Source organism: Ornithodoros turicata, chromosome 5 (genome assembly GCF_037126465.1).
Source record: "Ornithodoros turicata isolate Travis chromosome 5, ASM3712646v1, whole genome shotgun sequence".
NCBI classification, from domain to species: domain Eukaryota; kingdom Metazoa; phylum Arthropoda; class Arachnida; order Ixodida; family Argasidae; genus Ornithodoros; species Ornithodoros turicata.
Window position 1 is genome coordinate 81,064,521 of NC_088205.1, and position 16,761 is coordinate 81,081,281.

The 16,761-nt window shown below is 45.1% G+C and overlaps 1 protein-coding gene across 5 annotated transcripts in view; it reads right to left on the reverse strand.

Annotated features, from left to right (window-relative positions):
- Positions 1-1,341: 1,341 nt before the first annotated feature.
- Positions 1,342-16,761, reverse strand: part of LOC135394969 (glutamate receptor 1-like) — a 101,960-nt gene continuing 86,540 nt past the window's right edge. For 2 of the 5 annotated variants that reach the window (XM_064626099.1, XM_064626095.1), the window contains 6 exons: positions 14,363-14,561; positions 12,621-12,865; positions 10,531-10,639; positions 10,322-10,459; positions 9,162-9,236; positions 1,342-6,574 (listed from right to left, as the gene is read on the reverse strand). In XM_064626099.1, the coding sequence (XP_064482169.1) occupies positions 6,500-6,574; positions 9,162-9,236; positions 10,322-10,459; positions 10,531-10,639; positions 12,621-12,865; positions 14,363-14,561 (841 nt within the window). In that variant the 3' untranslated portion in view covers positions 1,342-6,499. Of the gene's footprint in view, positions 6,575-9,112; positions 9,237-10,321; positions 10,460-10,530; positions 10,640-12,620; positions 12,866-14,362; positions 14,562-16,761 lie in introns of all 5 variants that reach the window. The other 3 variants (XM_064626096.1, XM_064626097.1, XM_064626098.1) reach the window with 3 other exon arrangements.

A 16,761-nucleotide genomic window follows, 5' to 3' on the forward strand; every position in this document is an offset into this window, starting at 1 on the left:
CAATCCAATCCAATCCAATCCAATCCAATCCAATCCAATCCGATCCGATCCGATCCGATCCGGCCCAATCCAACCCAACCCAATCCGATCCAATTCAATTCAATTTAATTCAAATGTTCTCCCAATGTGCGAAACGGTTGCCAAACGATTAGCAGTACACTGAAGTTGAAATATTGCTCCTGATGCACAGAATTGTGGGCGGACTCACCTTACGTGTAAATCTATCTAATCTCCCAATAATTGCTCCTGTTTGGTACTTGGCCTTTTCGCTAGATGGAGCTACCCGGGTACCATAGACTAGATTTCAGAAAATCGCAAGAGCATAGCGGCGCTCTGAACTGCGGGAACTTTGTTATCAGAAAGCAAGTGAGAGTTCGGTCGAGCTCAACTCTTGCGGTGCGTGTGCTTTTCGGAGTGTCGTGCTTCGTTGTCATGACAACCGTGTCGCGCCGCATCCGTAACGCATGAAAATGCAACAGTGTGAACCAAGCATGAAAGTCTCCAAACTGCATCGTCTCTCTCGGTCCGTACGCCGCGTCAAGGACAGCGAAAATGAAACGTGAAGGGCTGATCTCTCATCCCACGGCCCAGGACGCAAGAAACGTTGGGTTTCTCGAAATCGGCTATTGCCCAGGTATCTTCCATGCATGCCGAAATCAGACGGTGTGCAAACTCAGGGGGATTTTTTTGGAAACATACAAGTTTGCCCACAGAGTACTAAAACGCAGGAGCAGAGTAGTGTGTTGGAACTTGGAAGTACTACCAAAAGGGCCCAGAAGAAGCGTCGGATGTACCTTCATGCGTCTACGACACGTAGAAACGTATAAGCACCGTATTACTCCCGCACCTAGCCCTCACCACGTTTAATTAAGTATGTTACTAAAAAATAGCTGTCAAGAAGACTTGCTTTACTTTTCTTTTTTTTTCTAGAATACTTCCATCCAATGAAGCTTGATGAAGCTCGCCGTTGTTTCCTTGTGTAACGTCCCCGAAAATCGATTGAGACGTGCACGCATGCTACAATTCAAATGAAACATAGTTGAAATAAATAATTTCGATGAGACACACGCGCATTTAACAAAGATAGTGAATGTAAAATGAGTGAATAACACAGCGGGGTTATGTAGTTCATGCAAGCGCTTGAGTTTGTTGATACAGTTAACCATTTTCCTCCAACGAATGGAACCATGTAACAAAAGATGAAAGCTTCTTAACTGAGCTGATATACTTGAGACTGTAGTAACAAAAAGTGTTATTTAAAAAGACAGTGAAATTATACTTACGCTTAGAAAATTCCATTACGTGGCACGGTGGAATGCGGCGACATAAAGGACACACCGGTAACAAAACTCTATTTTATTTCAACGAAATAGTATTTATCAACTCTCAGCATATAGTTAACATCACGTTTAAAGTGAATAACCGTTGTGCGACAACGTAGAAGCTGTCTGTAGATGATTTGTTATCCGTTTGAAGATGAGAACGATGAAGTGGTGAAGTATACTCATCGATCCGCCACGAAGCGTAACCGACGTCGATAAAAGAGCTTAAACCTGCAGCATCACAAACTGAACAATATCGCCTGTGATGTCAGTCACCTATAGTCGTCGCTAGTGCATACGATTGAATGTTGCCATCATATCTCACGAGGTAGGATGACTTAGGGACAAATTTTGGGGTTATCAAGGTTAAGAATTCAAGAAAAACCAGTCAGACAATTTTTTAAGGCTCACGATACTCTTCGATCGAAATCGTAATGTTTCGTAGGCTGACGAGGCTTTATTTTACTGCGGGATTCTGCGTGCTAGCAACTCTTGATACAACGCTGTACGTACATAACGTAGCTCGGGTATAAAGAAGTACTGATATAACGAACTATCGGCACAAGGATGAAGGAACATTTTAGACTGTATGATAATAAACGAGTTTTCAACATTCTATTTATTTGTCTACAATGCTGTGACGTCACTTTGCTGACGTACATTGTACGCTTTTGGCACCCTCCAGTATGGAAACGGAACATAGCAGGGGTCACGTGTTCTGATATAGATGGGCTAGAGACTGCAAGCTCCAGAAGACTGCAAGCTTTCTTGGACAGAATTCTCTTCACGGTTTAAAGATAGCAATGCCTTCCAAACGCAAATACGCACCAACGAATTTCTCTCTCTCGAAGACCCATTTAATAGTGACTAGCTGATTTGCAGAGAACCTTGGCTTTGTGTTCCCCAAACTTACTTTTAGGGAAAACGAGAAAACTGAACTGAACATATCAGTCATCAATCGAGATCACCGAAGCCTTAAGATGAATATAGATCAAGGTCCACAGAAACAGAGTAACCAACTTTGAATCGCGGGGTCACTGCAAAGTCCGACTTCGGGAAATACCTTGGAAGTTGTGTCACTAAGTTCCACGTAAATTGCGTTGTCTTAATACTAAGCCCATTGGGACACTGAAGGCCTCGTGTACAAACTCATGTACCACCCCAGTACTGACAGACATATGCATCCTAGTCACTATTCGGTATACTGACGAAAGCTCACGTTCAGTGCATTAACCTCCATATTGTCAGTAATATGATGAGCGATGAGGTCTATGTACAATCTCAAGTCACGTAAAATTCGCGAAGTATTGAAGTAAGCGATAGAAAAAAAGTGTCGCAGCTGCATTTCTGCTTTTATATATACGAAAGCACTGAGATAAGCGGCAGAAATAGAAACACGATTATGGTGTTCGTGAAGACTGTGGTATCTTTACAGGGAGGAACGAACGACGGCGGCGAAGAAGTTCTTGAATGTAACTTCTTGCCATTTGAAAGCTAGCGAAAATCTGGGGATTTTAGTGAGTGCAGAAAAAAAAAAGAAGCTCGTAAGAGACAGTGCTCGTTGTTAATAGATGAAAGAAGCGTCTGTATGTAGAGACACGGTGTAGTGCATATACTGGTAAGGGGCTGTGGTACACAGGCCCATTCAGAGACGCGGAAACACAACTGGTTTCACAAGAAATGCAGGGTCAACGGCACTATAGGTTGGAAATCGAATGTGTTACGATCAATTCAAATTCCTCTTCGTTTAAGCAAGTATGGCTTTTAGAGCGGTCCACTTACGACATCTTAGTTTTCTTCGATGTAGAATTAAAAAAAAAAACTGTTCATAAATAAGGTGAGGCAGAATCGTCATCGTCATCATTATTATGCTCGCGCGCACCCTTTGAGTAGCGCGATCCAACCGCACTCCTGGAATAAACAACTCGTGCTGAGGCCGGGAACGGCAACCTGCCTCCACCACCACTACAACTCGTTCCTCCAATCTTTCCTTAAGAATACATAAATCGTACGGCGTCATGAGTAAAGTGAGCCATCTACGTATGCTGAGAAGTGCTGATCCAAGTGCTCCCTTTCCGCGTGCCACGAAACACCTGTCGTCAAGATGCTGCATTAATTCACCGAATGCGACTCGATGTGGCTTTTACAACCCAGTGGCTTTACCGCTCGAGACAAGTTGACCCTTCCAGATGCTGTCACGGCAATGCTCTAGAAGATCAAGAGCACATTCTTCTTCATTGCCCACACTACTAACCTTCCCGAACCGCGATCTCAGTGTCTCTTAATCAGCTGGACTCTCGCCCCCTCTCTCTATCGACCCCTCACCCCCTCTCTCTAAAGTTGCTTTGTCCCTGGCCAAATCCATCCCACTAACGCTCTGCCCTCCAAGCTCTTTTTGACCCTTTTGGACACCATCGGACTCTGATCCTTATTGTGAAGGGGTTCATTATTTCATTCCCTACATTCCCTACCAGCATATCGCCCCTGGCGATGAAACTTACCGTCCTCAAACTCAAAATAAAGTTGCTGTATTGTTTGTAAGGCTGCTGTACACACGCAACAACAGCAAAGACTCGTGTTATAGGCGCTAGCTTCATCATCCGCAGTGTGAAATCGGTTATGGTAAGCATGAAAGAGATATGTGCGTAATTTTGTTCCGGTTACAACCGTGAATCGGTTATAGCGATTGACTAAAACGTTCCCCATTCATCATCATCATCATCAGTGTATTTGTTGTTGTGTTATTATGTTGTTATGTTTATATTGTTGTGTTGTTATGTGTCTAGTTGGAGTATAGTAATGACTGCGTCATGACGTTTCTACCTTTTCGTGTTTCTAGGCGGACTTTTTTGATTTTAAGAATGGATCCTCAACGGAGATTAAGAGGAAGAGTTGAAAATAAACTGGATCGTCACCGCGGGAAGTGAAAGAGGAAAAAAACACAGAAAAGAGAGAGGGAGAGAGAGAGAGAGAGAGAGATGAAGAGCCATAGCTCTGTAACGCTTCTTAGCCGAAGCATCACTTTTGTTTGTTTGTTCGCTTCTGTTTCGCTTTTTTTTTTCTTGTGCCCTGAGTAACAATCTTGCCTCCCTTCCATCGCACCAATGGTTGCGCGTCTTGCTTCCGTAGATCTCGAAATTGAACGTTACCTTACGTGAGTACCGTTGACCGCCCATTTCTCGGGAAAAATAATTGTTTCCGAAATGTTTTCGGTTTCGTGAACAGCCTGTACGACCCCCCGCCCCCCTCCCACACTCAACGATAACTGAATGTCAGTGCATACTTTAATTGCCGTAAGGTTATCTGCTCGGAGAAACGAATTAGAGCAAAGATCACCAACTGACGCAGAATTCCCAATACGACTAATAGTTCCTATTACGGAAATCGGGTGTCAGCATATCGGTCGGTACGATATGCTGATACGGTCGGTATTAGGGACATGCCGGTATGGTACGGTCGGTATTAGGGACAAACGCGACGCGTTCAGCTACGTGCTCCCGTGTTACAGGGACGGTCGCATCCGTTCGAGTCGATTTCGAAACTATGGTGTCATTTATTCCTCGTTCACCATTGGCCGCGGCATCGAAAATCCCGTGCGAAATAGTGGCGTTGTTTGACTGTTATTCGATGGAATACACGACAAGAGCAGACGCCGCATGTTGAGAGTATCCCGGAATTCCCTCTCTGGAAAAAGGCGAAAACGTCATTCCTATACCACCAATCAGAGCACGGCCTTGAGAAAAGGGGGATGCCGCGGCGGTGCGGGCGTCTGGACGTCGCCTTTCTCCCCTCACTGCTCCGGTTAGGAAGTGACGTCACGCTGATCTCGCCAATCAGCCAAGTTTAGCCAAAATTAGCCAAGTAGATTGTCGGTGCCGGTGCCGAACATAGTGGTATCCGTTTCACAGACGCGTTTCTGATTGCGACCGTCCCTTTAAAGACCGCATTGGCTTGCGCTACACACGGTCCTGGTAGCGAGGCTGCGCAAGGGAGAGTAAATAAAACCGTAAGCGTGTAATATACAGTGTTGTGTGCAGTGATCACGTTTCAAGTCAACTCAACCTTTTGTGCACTCTATATGCGGCTTCATTACCTAACGAACTCTGGATGTGCTACCTGCCCGGCTCAACGGTGTCGACCTACATGAGGCCGCTCGTACGCGTCTCTCCGATATTTTGGGTAATTTTGCAATGTCAGGGCGTACGCCTCATTTCCTCTGTGAATCGTAAGACACGCGGCAGCATATTTCAGGAACGGTCGTTCAGCATCGGCAGTGGGGGCTTAGATCGTGTTGTACTATGGACTTCATACTTCACACGGACATGTTTCGTTTAAAAGTGAAGGTATCCTTAGAATAGTATCAGCGTTATATAATGTGATAAGCACATCAAGAAACGCATCGCATCACACACTCAGCTTTTATTAGTGTAGATTAACCGATCTCTCTTTCGATTTCACGAAGGAACTAGACGTACGCCCATTTTGGTAATTTTTTTTAATTTCAATAAATTTGTTAAAAAATTATTTATTAAATTAAAAAAATGTAAGTAAAATTAAAAAAAAATTATTTCCATTTAGATCATCTAGCAATAGCTGCAGAAGAGCGTGCTCTGTGGTGGAGTTAACTTTCTAGAGTACGCGCTCAAAAAGGAGGTATTAAGAAAACCCCAAATTCTTTTCTCTCCATTCCCCTCCCTCATTCATCTTTCTTTCTTCCCATCCTATTCATTTTCGAAAAACACTCCGCTTGGGAACCACTCACCACCCACCCACGAACCAACCACTCCAAAACAGACAACGCGCGAACCTTCTCGCTCAGACAACGATCATAAGATCCTGTACATAGCTCGCGTAAAAAAAAAAGAAAATGAGAAACTGCGATGGAAAAAGTTCTGCTAGTTACAATGTAAACAACGTGTGTAGTGGATCTACCTACGAAAACGTCATCAATGACGTCACAACTGCGTTAGTCTCGTGCGTCGCAGCGTCACCAGCGACTAAGCAGCTTCTGTGCCCTGGAGTGATATCTTGGTGTCTCTCCTAGCTTGGGAAACGGATAAGACCTTTCGAAGGGGTTCTTCTTCTGGCCTCCGAGGATCTTCCGTCCCTTCGCCTGGTCCGTGACACTCTGTGCTCGGAGTCATGCTTACTATTTTTTGCCCCCGGTGGCACTAACGTCAGACTTGGGTATGGGTATTTTGAGGCTCAGTCATCCCGTCCACAACGATCATGGAGGATGCCGGGGGAAATTGCTGAGGAAGAGAGAAAAAGAACACGTTACAAGATGTCTTATGCCACGTTCGCATCAACATCGATCACAAGATGCCACAAAGCAGTAGCGTATGCTGAAGGTATACCGTTCAGAAGCAGGGAGAAAATCAACGCTTTAATCGCGAGATCGACGTCATCTTGATCGCGTCATCGCCGTTGTCTTTCGTTTATTATTAGGAGGATTATACTTGTTTACTCTTTGTTCACGAGGTGGGGCGGGGGGGGGGGGAGACTTCTCCTGTAACGTTTTCATAAAGGATTAGTAACCTCTGACTGCCGCGCAGAACTTCAGAACCGGCCAGAACTTCAGAGTAGAAGCCTTGTACGATATCGTCAACATGGTGCGGCGAAAATAAGAAGTCGGTCTGTAATAGAATTCTACACTGCGATAATTCTATAGTGACTGCAGATAAGGTTTTAACGTGAGACTGGTTTGCCCGTACTTTAGAAAGTGAGCTAAAGGAAAACCTGGAACGGTAGCTTGTGAACGGTACTATGTGTGTGCGCATGCAACACTGTGCGTGGTTTCCTACTCTAGAATTTGGAGAACTATTCATGCACGACTCTATACCTTATTGGACTTCTCTGAGTACAGCAGTTTATTATTATGTAGCGATGCTCCAGAAAGTTCGTTTTAATTTTCGTTACAGGCAGATGTCCTGCTACAGCGATCCCATTTAGAACGACATATCGGTTTTAGACATATCCAGTATAGCTCCGAGAATGCCAGTGTACGGAAATATCTGCTTTTCGATGGATCTATGAAGGTCATAATGTTCATTTTCTCACGTCACACGGCACGGCATGACTCGCTTACATAAGCAATACTGTGCAGTTACACATAAAGAAAGAGTGACTGGTAAACGATGTCGCTGCAGAAAGGACCAACGGTCGCCATGCAAGGAATTTGTGTAGCGACACGTGGAAAGCAATATCGATGTCTTCGGGATATTTCGTGTGATTTCATAATTTTTTAACATTTTTGTTACATCCATAAGACGTGTAAATAAAAACAGGGCTTAGGTGAAACCACAATTGTTGTAGTTCGTTCAATTGAAGTCCTGGCAAAAAAAAAAAAAAAAAAAAAAAAAAACGGATTCCTTCTGTTGCATCATTTGGTTCTGTAGAGGAGAATGGCTATACTTCCTTAGTACCCATCTGGGTACCCCGAATAAAATGTTATGTGTGCGAATAAACCTTCGAAGCAACACTACATCAACAGCAAGTACTACAACTACATTTCTGCCAGTACTACGGCTACATTACTGTCAGTACTACGGCTACATTTCTACATCTAATTGTATGCTGCCTAGGCTCGAGGAAAAAAGAAACTGGGTGATTTGACACCTGTGATACTGTTGTGCGTAGTGCCAAAATTTCTTGTGGTTCTTCCCTCCTTAAAATGATGGGAAGATAAGCAAGGCGGCTTGCAAAAAGTCCAAAATGTTAAATACTGAAGTGCGTATTCAGTACTACGTTATAACTCAGAGCTGCGAGTCAAATACTATCGCACTATGCAGTTTGTAGTATAGCGGAAACAAACGGACATGAGCCAGAATGCTCAGTTAATTAATAATGCGGATGCAACGTTTTTCTTTAGTCTGAGGAACACAGATACAAAACTAAGGAGATGACACAATGCGTGTAGTATGTTACAGTTGGAACGGAGGCAGTGGAGCTTGAGGAACATTGTCCTCACATTGTGAGGAACATTGAATTTGAATTATTTCATTGAACCTGAGCTGTACTTGCCTTAAGAGCTCGTGCCAATATTGCCAGTGACCATGCAGCCCTACTCGTCAGATTTGCCTGCCTCAGATAGCAAGGGCGCACTGACCGATTTCGGCCTGCGCACTTTAGCACCATAGAGCACGAGAAGTCAGGAATAATCAACCCTTTTGCGTTTGAAACGTATTTAGTCACCTTTAATTGACATAACATATTCGAAAATTGACGCACATAAAAAAGGAGTTCCCGAGATCGCGGGTTCGAACCCGGCCGAGGACGCCAGCAACTTGGTGGCAGGGTACAAGTTGCTTAGACACGCCGTCTTCCGCGAGGGACGTTAAATACGGGGTGCCGTGTGATGAGCTTTCATCGCACGTTAAAGAACCCTCAGGTGGGCAAAAGCAATCCACAGACCGACCGCTGTGGCGTCGCTCATGATCTCAGTTGTCTCGCGACGTAAACCCCCAATTATTATTATTATTAAAAAAGGAGTGGGGAATTCGGGGGCGTTTCTGCCGGGAATAACCTTTTTGCTTATAGGGTTAAGGTTACCGTCTGATAGTATGTTAACGTTAAGAGTTTGGGGCGGTTTCCAATCGAATTTCGAGTTTAACAAGACTGTAGACTCCAAACGTTGCGGTAGAATAGTCAAAGTAAGAAAAAGACAGGAGAGACTTCGCAGCTCTGAGCTTACGTTGCAGTACAGTGGTCATTGGTGAAGGTGCACGATGCAAAAAATGCTGGAGACTCCAGAGTGCACAGCAAGACAAAAAGCTTGAAGGTGACCTTACGAACACATATGAAGAATCATATACCCAACTAGACAGAGCCTTGCCGTACCCTTCCACGATCGCCATTTTGGGTTCCCGTGATCGACATACGTACTTTGGCCTTCATAGCTTCGTACATTGTCATCTGGAAGAAAACAACTCCGTTAGTGTCGTGCTGAAAAAGAGCATCAGTCAAGTATCATCGTCAAGCGGGGACGAAAATCATGAGCAGTTAGTCCACCACAGCAGCGAAACAAGCCGCGAAAAAAAAAACCTGGGTTGTAAAGTTTGTATTCTGGTAATACGCGGCAGCCCGGATAAAGCGATGTTCACAGTTCTAACGTTTTAACGGAAAGCGCAACAGTTATTTATTTGTGCTATGCTGCGCAAGTTTTCTGCAAGGTTCGAGTCACAATAACAGAAAAGTGAAGGAAGAGCGCAACTAGGAACAACCACTTTATTTTAATGATGATGATGATTGGGGAGTTTCATCGCTATGGACGATACTGTACCCCATTGCTGGCTGTAATGTGGTCAAATGGAATAATGGGTCGGGCAACAGTGAGAACCGAATTCCTACTTTCTGCAAAAAGTTTAGAAATGCTTTTAGGGAAGAGCATTGGTCTCCGGAACTTTTAGGAGGTTTTGTTATCGACCGGATTCTTCACCGTGCTTTGATCACCTGAAATGACATCTCCATCATCATCTTTCGTTATCTACAATTGGCACTGGGGCAGCGCCCAGCCTGCTGGCCGGCATCAGCCCGTCTCATCATCGTCTCTTTATGTGTGTTTTTGTGTGTGGATTTGGCCATGAACCAAGCAATTTTGACATAGTGGGAGGGCAAGGGTCCAGCTGATTTAGAGACATTGAAAGTGTGGTTCTAGGGCGCAACTGTTTGTTGAAGTAGCCACCAAAATCAGAAAAGAAGTAAGGATATCTCATCTAGCTTGCAATATCTTGTGGTGGATTTCAGCTCTGACGATGGCGCAACAAGAACTCTGCCAGCAAAGCGCAGTGTGCGACGTTAAAATCGAAATCGACTTATAGTCACCAACACTCTTTATCGAAACGGATTGCTGGAAAATAAAGAGGCAGAATAGTGAATAGTTGTCTACGAATAGTGCACATATAGTACGTACCTCCTTCGGTCATGTTATGCACATTTGGTCAACGAGTGAAATAAATATTCTATTTAAGAATAGTGAAAGTAAGTACGGGATAAGTTACCTTTGAGCGCGCCGCTTCCATTCGAGATTTGTAGCAGAACTCGAGGAGAGCGACAACCATAGCCAAGACAAGACCGCCAATTAAAATATAGAAGCAGCCAGCAACATTACTGAGTGTCAGCTCGTTTTGAGTGGACTCCTGTAAGCACATAACGCTGGTTCTTAACGGTATCATCGAGATGGATGGATTTCCAAAGTGTGTACGCTTACTTTGCTATCGCCGTTTCTACATTCGCTGCGGTCATACCACCATTTATTTTCTAGACGCGCTAAATCGCCGTTTTCTTTCATGGAGAGGACGGCAAGATTTAGCCGATCCCTGTAAAGAGAATAATGATAGCGGATAATTCACGCTCTACCGGTAGTACAGGCCCCGACAAAAGTTTACGCGTAAGTTTACGGAACGCGCGAGCGGTGCACTTTTTCTTCAGCACGACACCCTAGAGACGTGCAGAAGCGGGCTCGTTCACTCGTTCAAAGAGGTGGACGAGTCAGAGCCGTTTATTAGGAGAGTTTGGCCATCGGGTGGAGCCTGTCCCAAAGCGCGCCATTTGACGTCACACGATGGGCGGCGCCAAGGCCAGTGGCACCATTTTGGATCAGGGCTCTCGCCTTGAAATCTTCCATTCCACCATTTTGGAGCAGAGGCACAGCCTTGAAATTCCTCCCTGCCGCCGCGGGTCGCCTTTCATCCCGGTCAAGTGGGCGGAGTGATGACGTCTGTGACGTCACGGCGGCTCCCCCATCTCCAGGCGGCAAAAGGTCACAGAATGGCCAAACTCTCCGTATAAACGGCTCTGGGACGAGTGTGCTGATCGCGACGCACCCCGGTAGTTTCCTGCGACCATGCCATATGGTCCCCTTCCCAGCGCCGCATTTGGAGGCTAGCGGTGGCGCTACTTATCGGCCCGGTCATTGCTTCCTCAATTTTTACAGTACTTTAGCTTACCTTAGTATTTTCGTACAAGTGGTGGATGTGCAACGAGAGATGCTTCTTCCTAATGTCGATGATCACAATAATTCTACGCGTTTTCATGGGCTGTTGCTGTTGTCTGCTACGGCAATCGTACGTCCGCTTCTGCGCGGTCAAAATTCATATTTTCATTGTCCAATCATGATGTATATGAAAATGAAAAGATGGCTAAGATGCAAGCGAGCTGGTGATGTTGATGCATAATGTGAAACCTCGAGACCAGGGAACACGAAGGGGCACTTGAGACTTCGTGTTTGTGTCTGTCCCTTCATGTTTGTTTCTGTCCATTCGTGTTCCCTGGTCTCGGGGTTTTACAATATGCATGATGTATAATCTCACGGGCTGATCAGTAGCGCCTCTAGCGGATCGTGCGGACGGGCTCCTCAAATGGGTTGCCGATTATGACATGGTCGCTATAAACTAGTAGGTCGTGGTTTCGGCACCGCAGGATCGCTTGAACTGCCGCGGTGTGGCGCAACCAGCGCCGCACTCGTCCACCCCTCTGGACGAGTGAACGAGCCCGTATCTGTCACCGCTAGGGTGTCGTGCTGAAGAAAAGGTGCACCGTTCGCGCGTTCCGTAAGCTTTTGTCGGGACCAGTACCACATTTAGAGATCCTGTTTGCCTCATTCGGTGTTATGAAGGGCTCCGGACTTTTCACCAGATACAGTCAATTTGGAGATCTAGTCAACTTCGTTGTGGTCTTCAGTGTAGTGTGACAGTGTATTGCTTGAGTTTTGTTTTGTTTTGAGCAGTATCTCAATTGTGTTATAATTAAGCGACGTCGCTTATACGTAATCCCCACATATAGTGAACTCTTCCCGTGACATGGTGTGTAAACAGTGCGCATTGGATGGCACTGCTTATAACGATTGGAAGAAATTTTGAGCAGAAGTGTATTTTGGAAAAATGTACACTCCTTGTGTGACGCTCGGTAAAATTGCAGGAAAGCTTGTAATCAACGTGTGTGACGTGTTTTCTCGTTTAGAAACGCATCAATTGGCGTGCGAGAGCTACAGTTTAACTCGTGACTGGGAAATAAAAGTTCTCACTCGCACAGAACGTTCGTGTTCTCATGCTGTTCCCAAGACATCGCTATAAGTGGAATGGAGATTTATGCAGCTTATTTCTTTCTATAAAACGTGCGGCGGCTTATAATAGCGTGCACAACGCACCGTTAAACGTGAAAATGATATTTATGTCTAGCCTATACATTCCCACGCCATAAACTGGAACGGCGTAAAACGTGCAGTTTTTTTGTATCCAGCACATAGAGAATCGTTATATGCGGAAACGAGGCTCGTGCACAGGTTATGTATTTCGGTACCTTAAATTTGAGCCCAAGGGTGTGGCCACCCCATAGCCTTTAGCGTCTAGATTTCTTCCAACCTTCATGGTGTCGCAGGGGTGGCGCTCGTTGATGTAGTCATTCTTGGTAGATTCCATCAGGAAGGCGTACTTCCCTTTGGACTCTCGGACGCGTCGGATGCCTTCTTCGTACGTTGACGTAAACACGTGTTTACGGGAGTTCATGAATTCCCACATGCGGGCATACACGGCGATCTTGGATCGCTGTAAAGGGAAACGTACAAACAAGATGAGTTTTGAGCGTCTAACGTTCCTCCATTGCGACGCTTTCGTCACAAAAAAATGTCAAGGCACGCGACACATGTAGCTGCTCTGGGGATTTCCGCAAATGACACACCAAATGATTCCGATTTAGATTGGGCTTTTGGGACGATTCCTGTTTAGGGGAGCATGTCCCACTATGATTACGCTATTGCAAAAACACGCGAAAAGTCTGTCGTCCGACGAAAAAGAGCACCTAGCTTTGCGATTGAGTTCTAGAAAAGTGACTTTCTGTTTTAGAGCCCATTGTTTTTCTAACGCGACGCTCTTGCCTAAAGGGTCCTGGTGTGGCGCTGTTCAGATCGTTTTTGAAGGAGCCATGAAAATACAGCATTCGTCGAAACCCAGCTTCTTACAGTTTAATTCACAGAAACCCTAAAACCAACGTCATGGGGTTCACGTCAACACCACTCATTCACTTATGAGCTCTCTGAAGGAGTTGAGGGGTTTCTTGAGGGTGTGCTCTCTCTCTCTCTCTCTCTCTCTCTCGCGCGCGCTAGAGGGCAGCACGATCGAGTGCAACTGAAAAAGAAAAATACATGGAGGGGGGCTTTTACTGCTTTGACTTTGAGAAAGCGCCTGAAAATAATGGACGACTGCGACGTGGTGTCATTCGCTGCACAGAGGTTCGCCTACGGTTTCGTTTGCACTACACTGTGTACCCTTTTCCCTAGTATATACCAATCGGCCCAACTGCTACTTCATGCACTAAGATATGCAATATTCAGCCCTATTGACTTCGAACTGATCTGTGTACAACGCTCGAATATTAGCGATGCAGAAGATCCCTATGTGCCCGCAGTAATTGTTTGTGCGCGTGTGTCTGTACCACGTGATTATGTTCAAAAATCATACATCGTAACTGCTCATGGTGTAACATACGGTGGTGTGTGCCTCTAACAACAGGTTTATGTCCTCTGCCAGCGTTTCCATTCGACCACCGTATCTCTTTCCTAGTTCACTGCACGCTCACAAAGAGTACTGTTCCTTCGTGAGCCCAACGGGGAACAACTGATACAGCCGGGACGGTTTTCTCTATTTTCTGCGTTGCTTGTCAGCAATGCATGGCATTCGCACATTTTAAATATGAAACAACATGACTGGGTTATTCCAAAGACAGACGAGCAAGGGAGATAAGAGAGGCCATGCACATCATCATAAACGGTCCCGGAAGTATCAGTTGTTCCTCCGTCGAATTCACGAAAGAACATGAATTTGCGGGAGCGTGCAGTAAACGAGGAAAGAGATATGGTGCAGATTCAAATAGAAACGCTGGCAGAGGAGATAAATCTCTTGTTACAGGCATTTGTGACTACCGGTATGCTACCGGTGTGTCTTGTCCTGTCGCAGGTTACGCCATGAGCAGTTACGATCAGAACCAACTAGCTCGCGTCCACGCATGTTTGTGTATCGTCCGTCGTAGAAGGTGTTGTTTCTTACCCTGAAGAACTCCTGCGTAGAAGAAAAGGAAAGCGTCCCGTATTCGACCTCCGTTTGCTTGGCGAGGTCGTCGGCAGAGTTGATGGGAGTGACCATCCGTTCGACGGTGAGGAAGGCAGCCAGGTTGGCAGTGTAGCTCGAGATGATGATGAGCGTGAAGAACCACCACACGCTGCCCACTATACGACCAGCTACAGACCTGCACCACACGGGATCTAGCCTTCACTTTCAAGTCAAGCAAAAGGGTTATCACTACGTTACTACCATACACCATACGAGTGCATAAACAATACGCTGCCGTGACAAAGGCTAAAGTATCAACGTAGTCTAAACATGCCACAAGTGCAAAGGCCCAGGTCACAGCAGGTCAAAGGCTGGTGATCATAGTCGATTTGTTATTAAGAGTGAGACCAGTTACAGAGATAATTGTATTAACAGTGCAAACTTGGAATGCGAAGACGAGACGTATTGAGACCGCTGTTCAGCGCTGTCCAGCAATAATTGGATAAATTCGTTCCGGTTATAACGATCGATCGGATATAACAATGATTCAGTTACAGTGATTGTTTTTCTACCGTTTTGTACAGGTGGCAGTACGACACCAGGTAATAGCAGAGAGTTAATAAGTACACCTTTTTCCAGCTAAATTTGAAATCATTGTCTACACAGGCTGCAGAATGCATATCAGGCTCCAATGCATATCATTCTCTGGCATGCTTGGATGTGCACGGTAATACATAAATGTAACTATCAGCGTTGTACTTGCACCAGTCATAGCAGAATATATCACTAGCTGTAACCAGTTATCGCGCGACGTAAAGCTACGAATTATCAGATCAGCTCTGATAACAATACTTAGTACATGACATTGCAAGACACAAAAGTGTACGTGAGATGACATTCTCTCCTACGAGTATGTATGACGATTTGTCCAGGTTACCACTCCTGGGGGTGAACACGCAATAAGGCTAAAACATCCGCCCCAGCTCAGTGTGGGTAAAGTTTCCACTGGAATAGGGAGAACAGAACAAAGAGATAGAAATGACATTATGAAGATACAAAACACTCTAAACCTAGTAACGTACGCAAAAAAAAAGTGTACAGGTATACGCTGAGAATGTGTAACTTCCATCACTACCAAACCGAAAAACCAGCACACTTATGACAGTGGCTGGGGTAATGGTGTTTGTCCCAGAGTTGCATAATCGTCACAACTCCAGCTGAACGGAGTTGAGGGTTGTAGATGACAAAAAAAAAAAAAAAAGGATCTGGATGAAAGATATAATCTTTCTAAGCTCTCGTGTACTGGTAAGAACATGAGAGTCTTGTAGAGAAACTTTCGTGCTTGTATCCGGGGTGTCTCCAGACTACTGCGGTTTCCGGAAAGAGTTGCACTAGTTTTAGTCGTTTGGCGCACTTTGATGAGTGTGTCCCTGGGTTGGAGTTAATCATCTAAAGTGCCTTGATTGCAACGTGTTCTTCTTGTATTAAATGCTTGTTCGTCAATGACAATACGCGATTACTTTCTTCTAGGCTTGGCAACAATTGAAGCATGCTTGAGTCGCTTTGCCATGCTCTTAGTCCTTGACACAATTAGAACGTGAGACAGGAGTCGCTGTAGAGAGGTCTCCGCGCAGCCCGGTAATCTCTGTTTTGCACGCGGTGTTCTGACGGAGGTTCCTAGGACGCAATTATACACAGAGCTCGTAATTTCCAAGGCAGCGCTGCTCGGCTCATTTAGGATGATTGCCTTGAGTACTTGTTGCGCACTGACACCGGTTCAGAACGATGGCAGGCGGTTATGATGGTGAGCAACTTTTATCGCCATCCGTTATCAAATCAACATCTTCCAATCTTCCAACATCGCTATAACTGGGTTGGCTTTATTTACACTGTTTCTACCATCACACCAAGCAGGTTTCATCTAAGCACCTTCCAACATCGCTGTATCTAGTTTAATTCACGCAATTTTGGACATCGCTATAACCGGACTGTTTAATATTTGAATCGCACTGTGACACGTTTGCATTGAGTATCTGCTACCGTGCGAAAATGTGCACAGCTTTATAAAGAGAGGTTCCTATTTACACAATAACACCTTTCTGTTCAGCACGCTATGTTAAGGCAGTGGGTTGCAAATATTTCTATCCTCATGCGGACATGCAAAGTACAGAAGCTATTTATTCGTTACTATACAGTCAAATAAATCACCGTTAGACGGTCACTTTTATGTGCAGCTGTGGTACCAAGAAACCTAGACACTGTGTCACTGTAAATTATTATTATACTAGGAAACATAGTTGCTGTGCTGCTTTGAAAATGTTGACATTATGTTCTTGGTTTCCGTACATAGTGCCAACAAGAACATGCTAGAGCTCCCATAGGTGTGCCAACGTGAA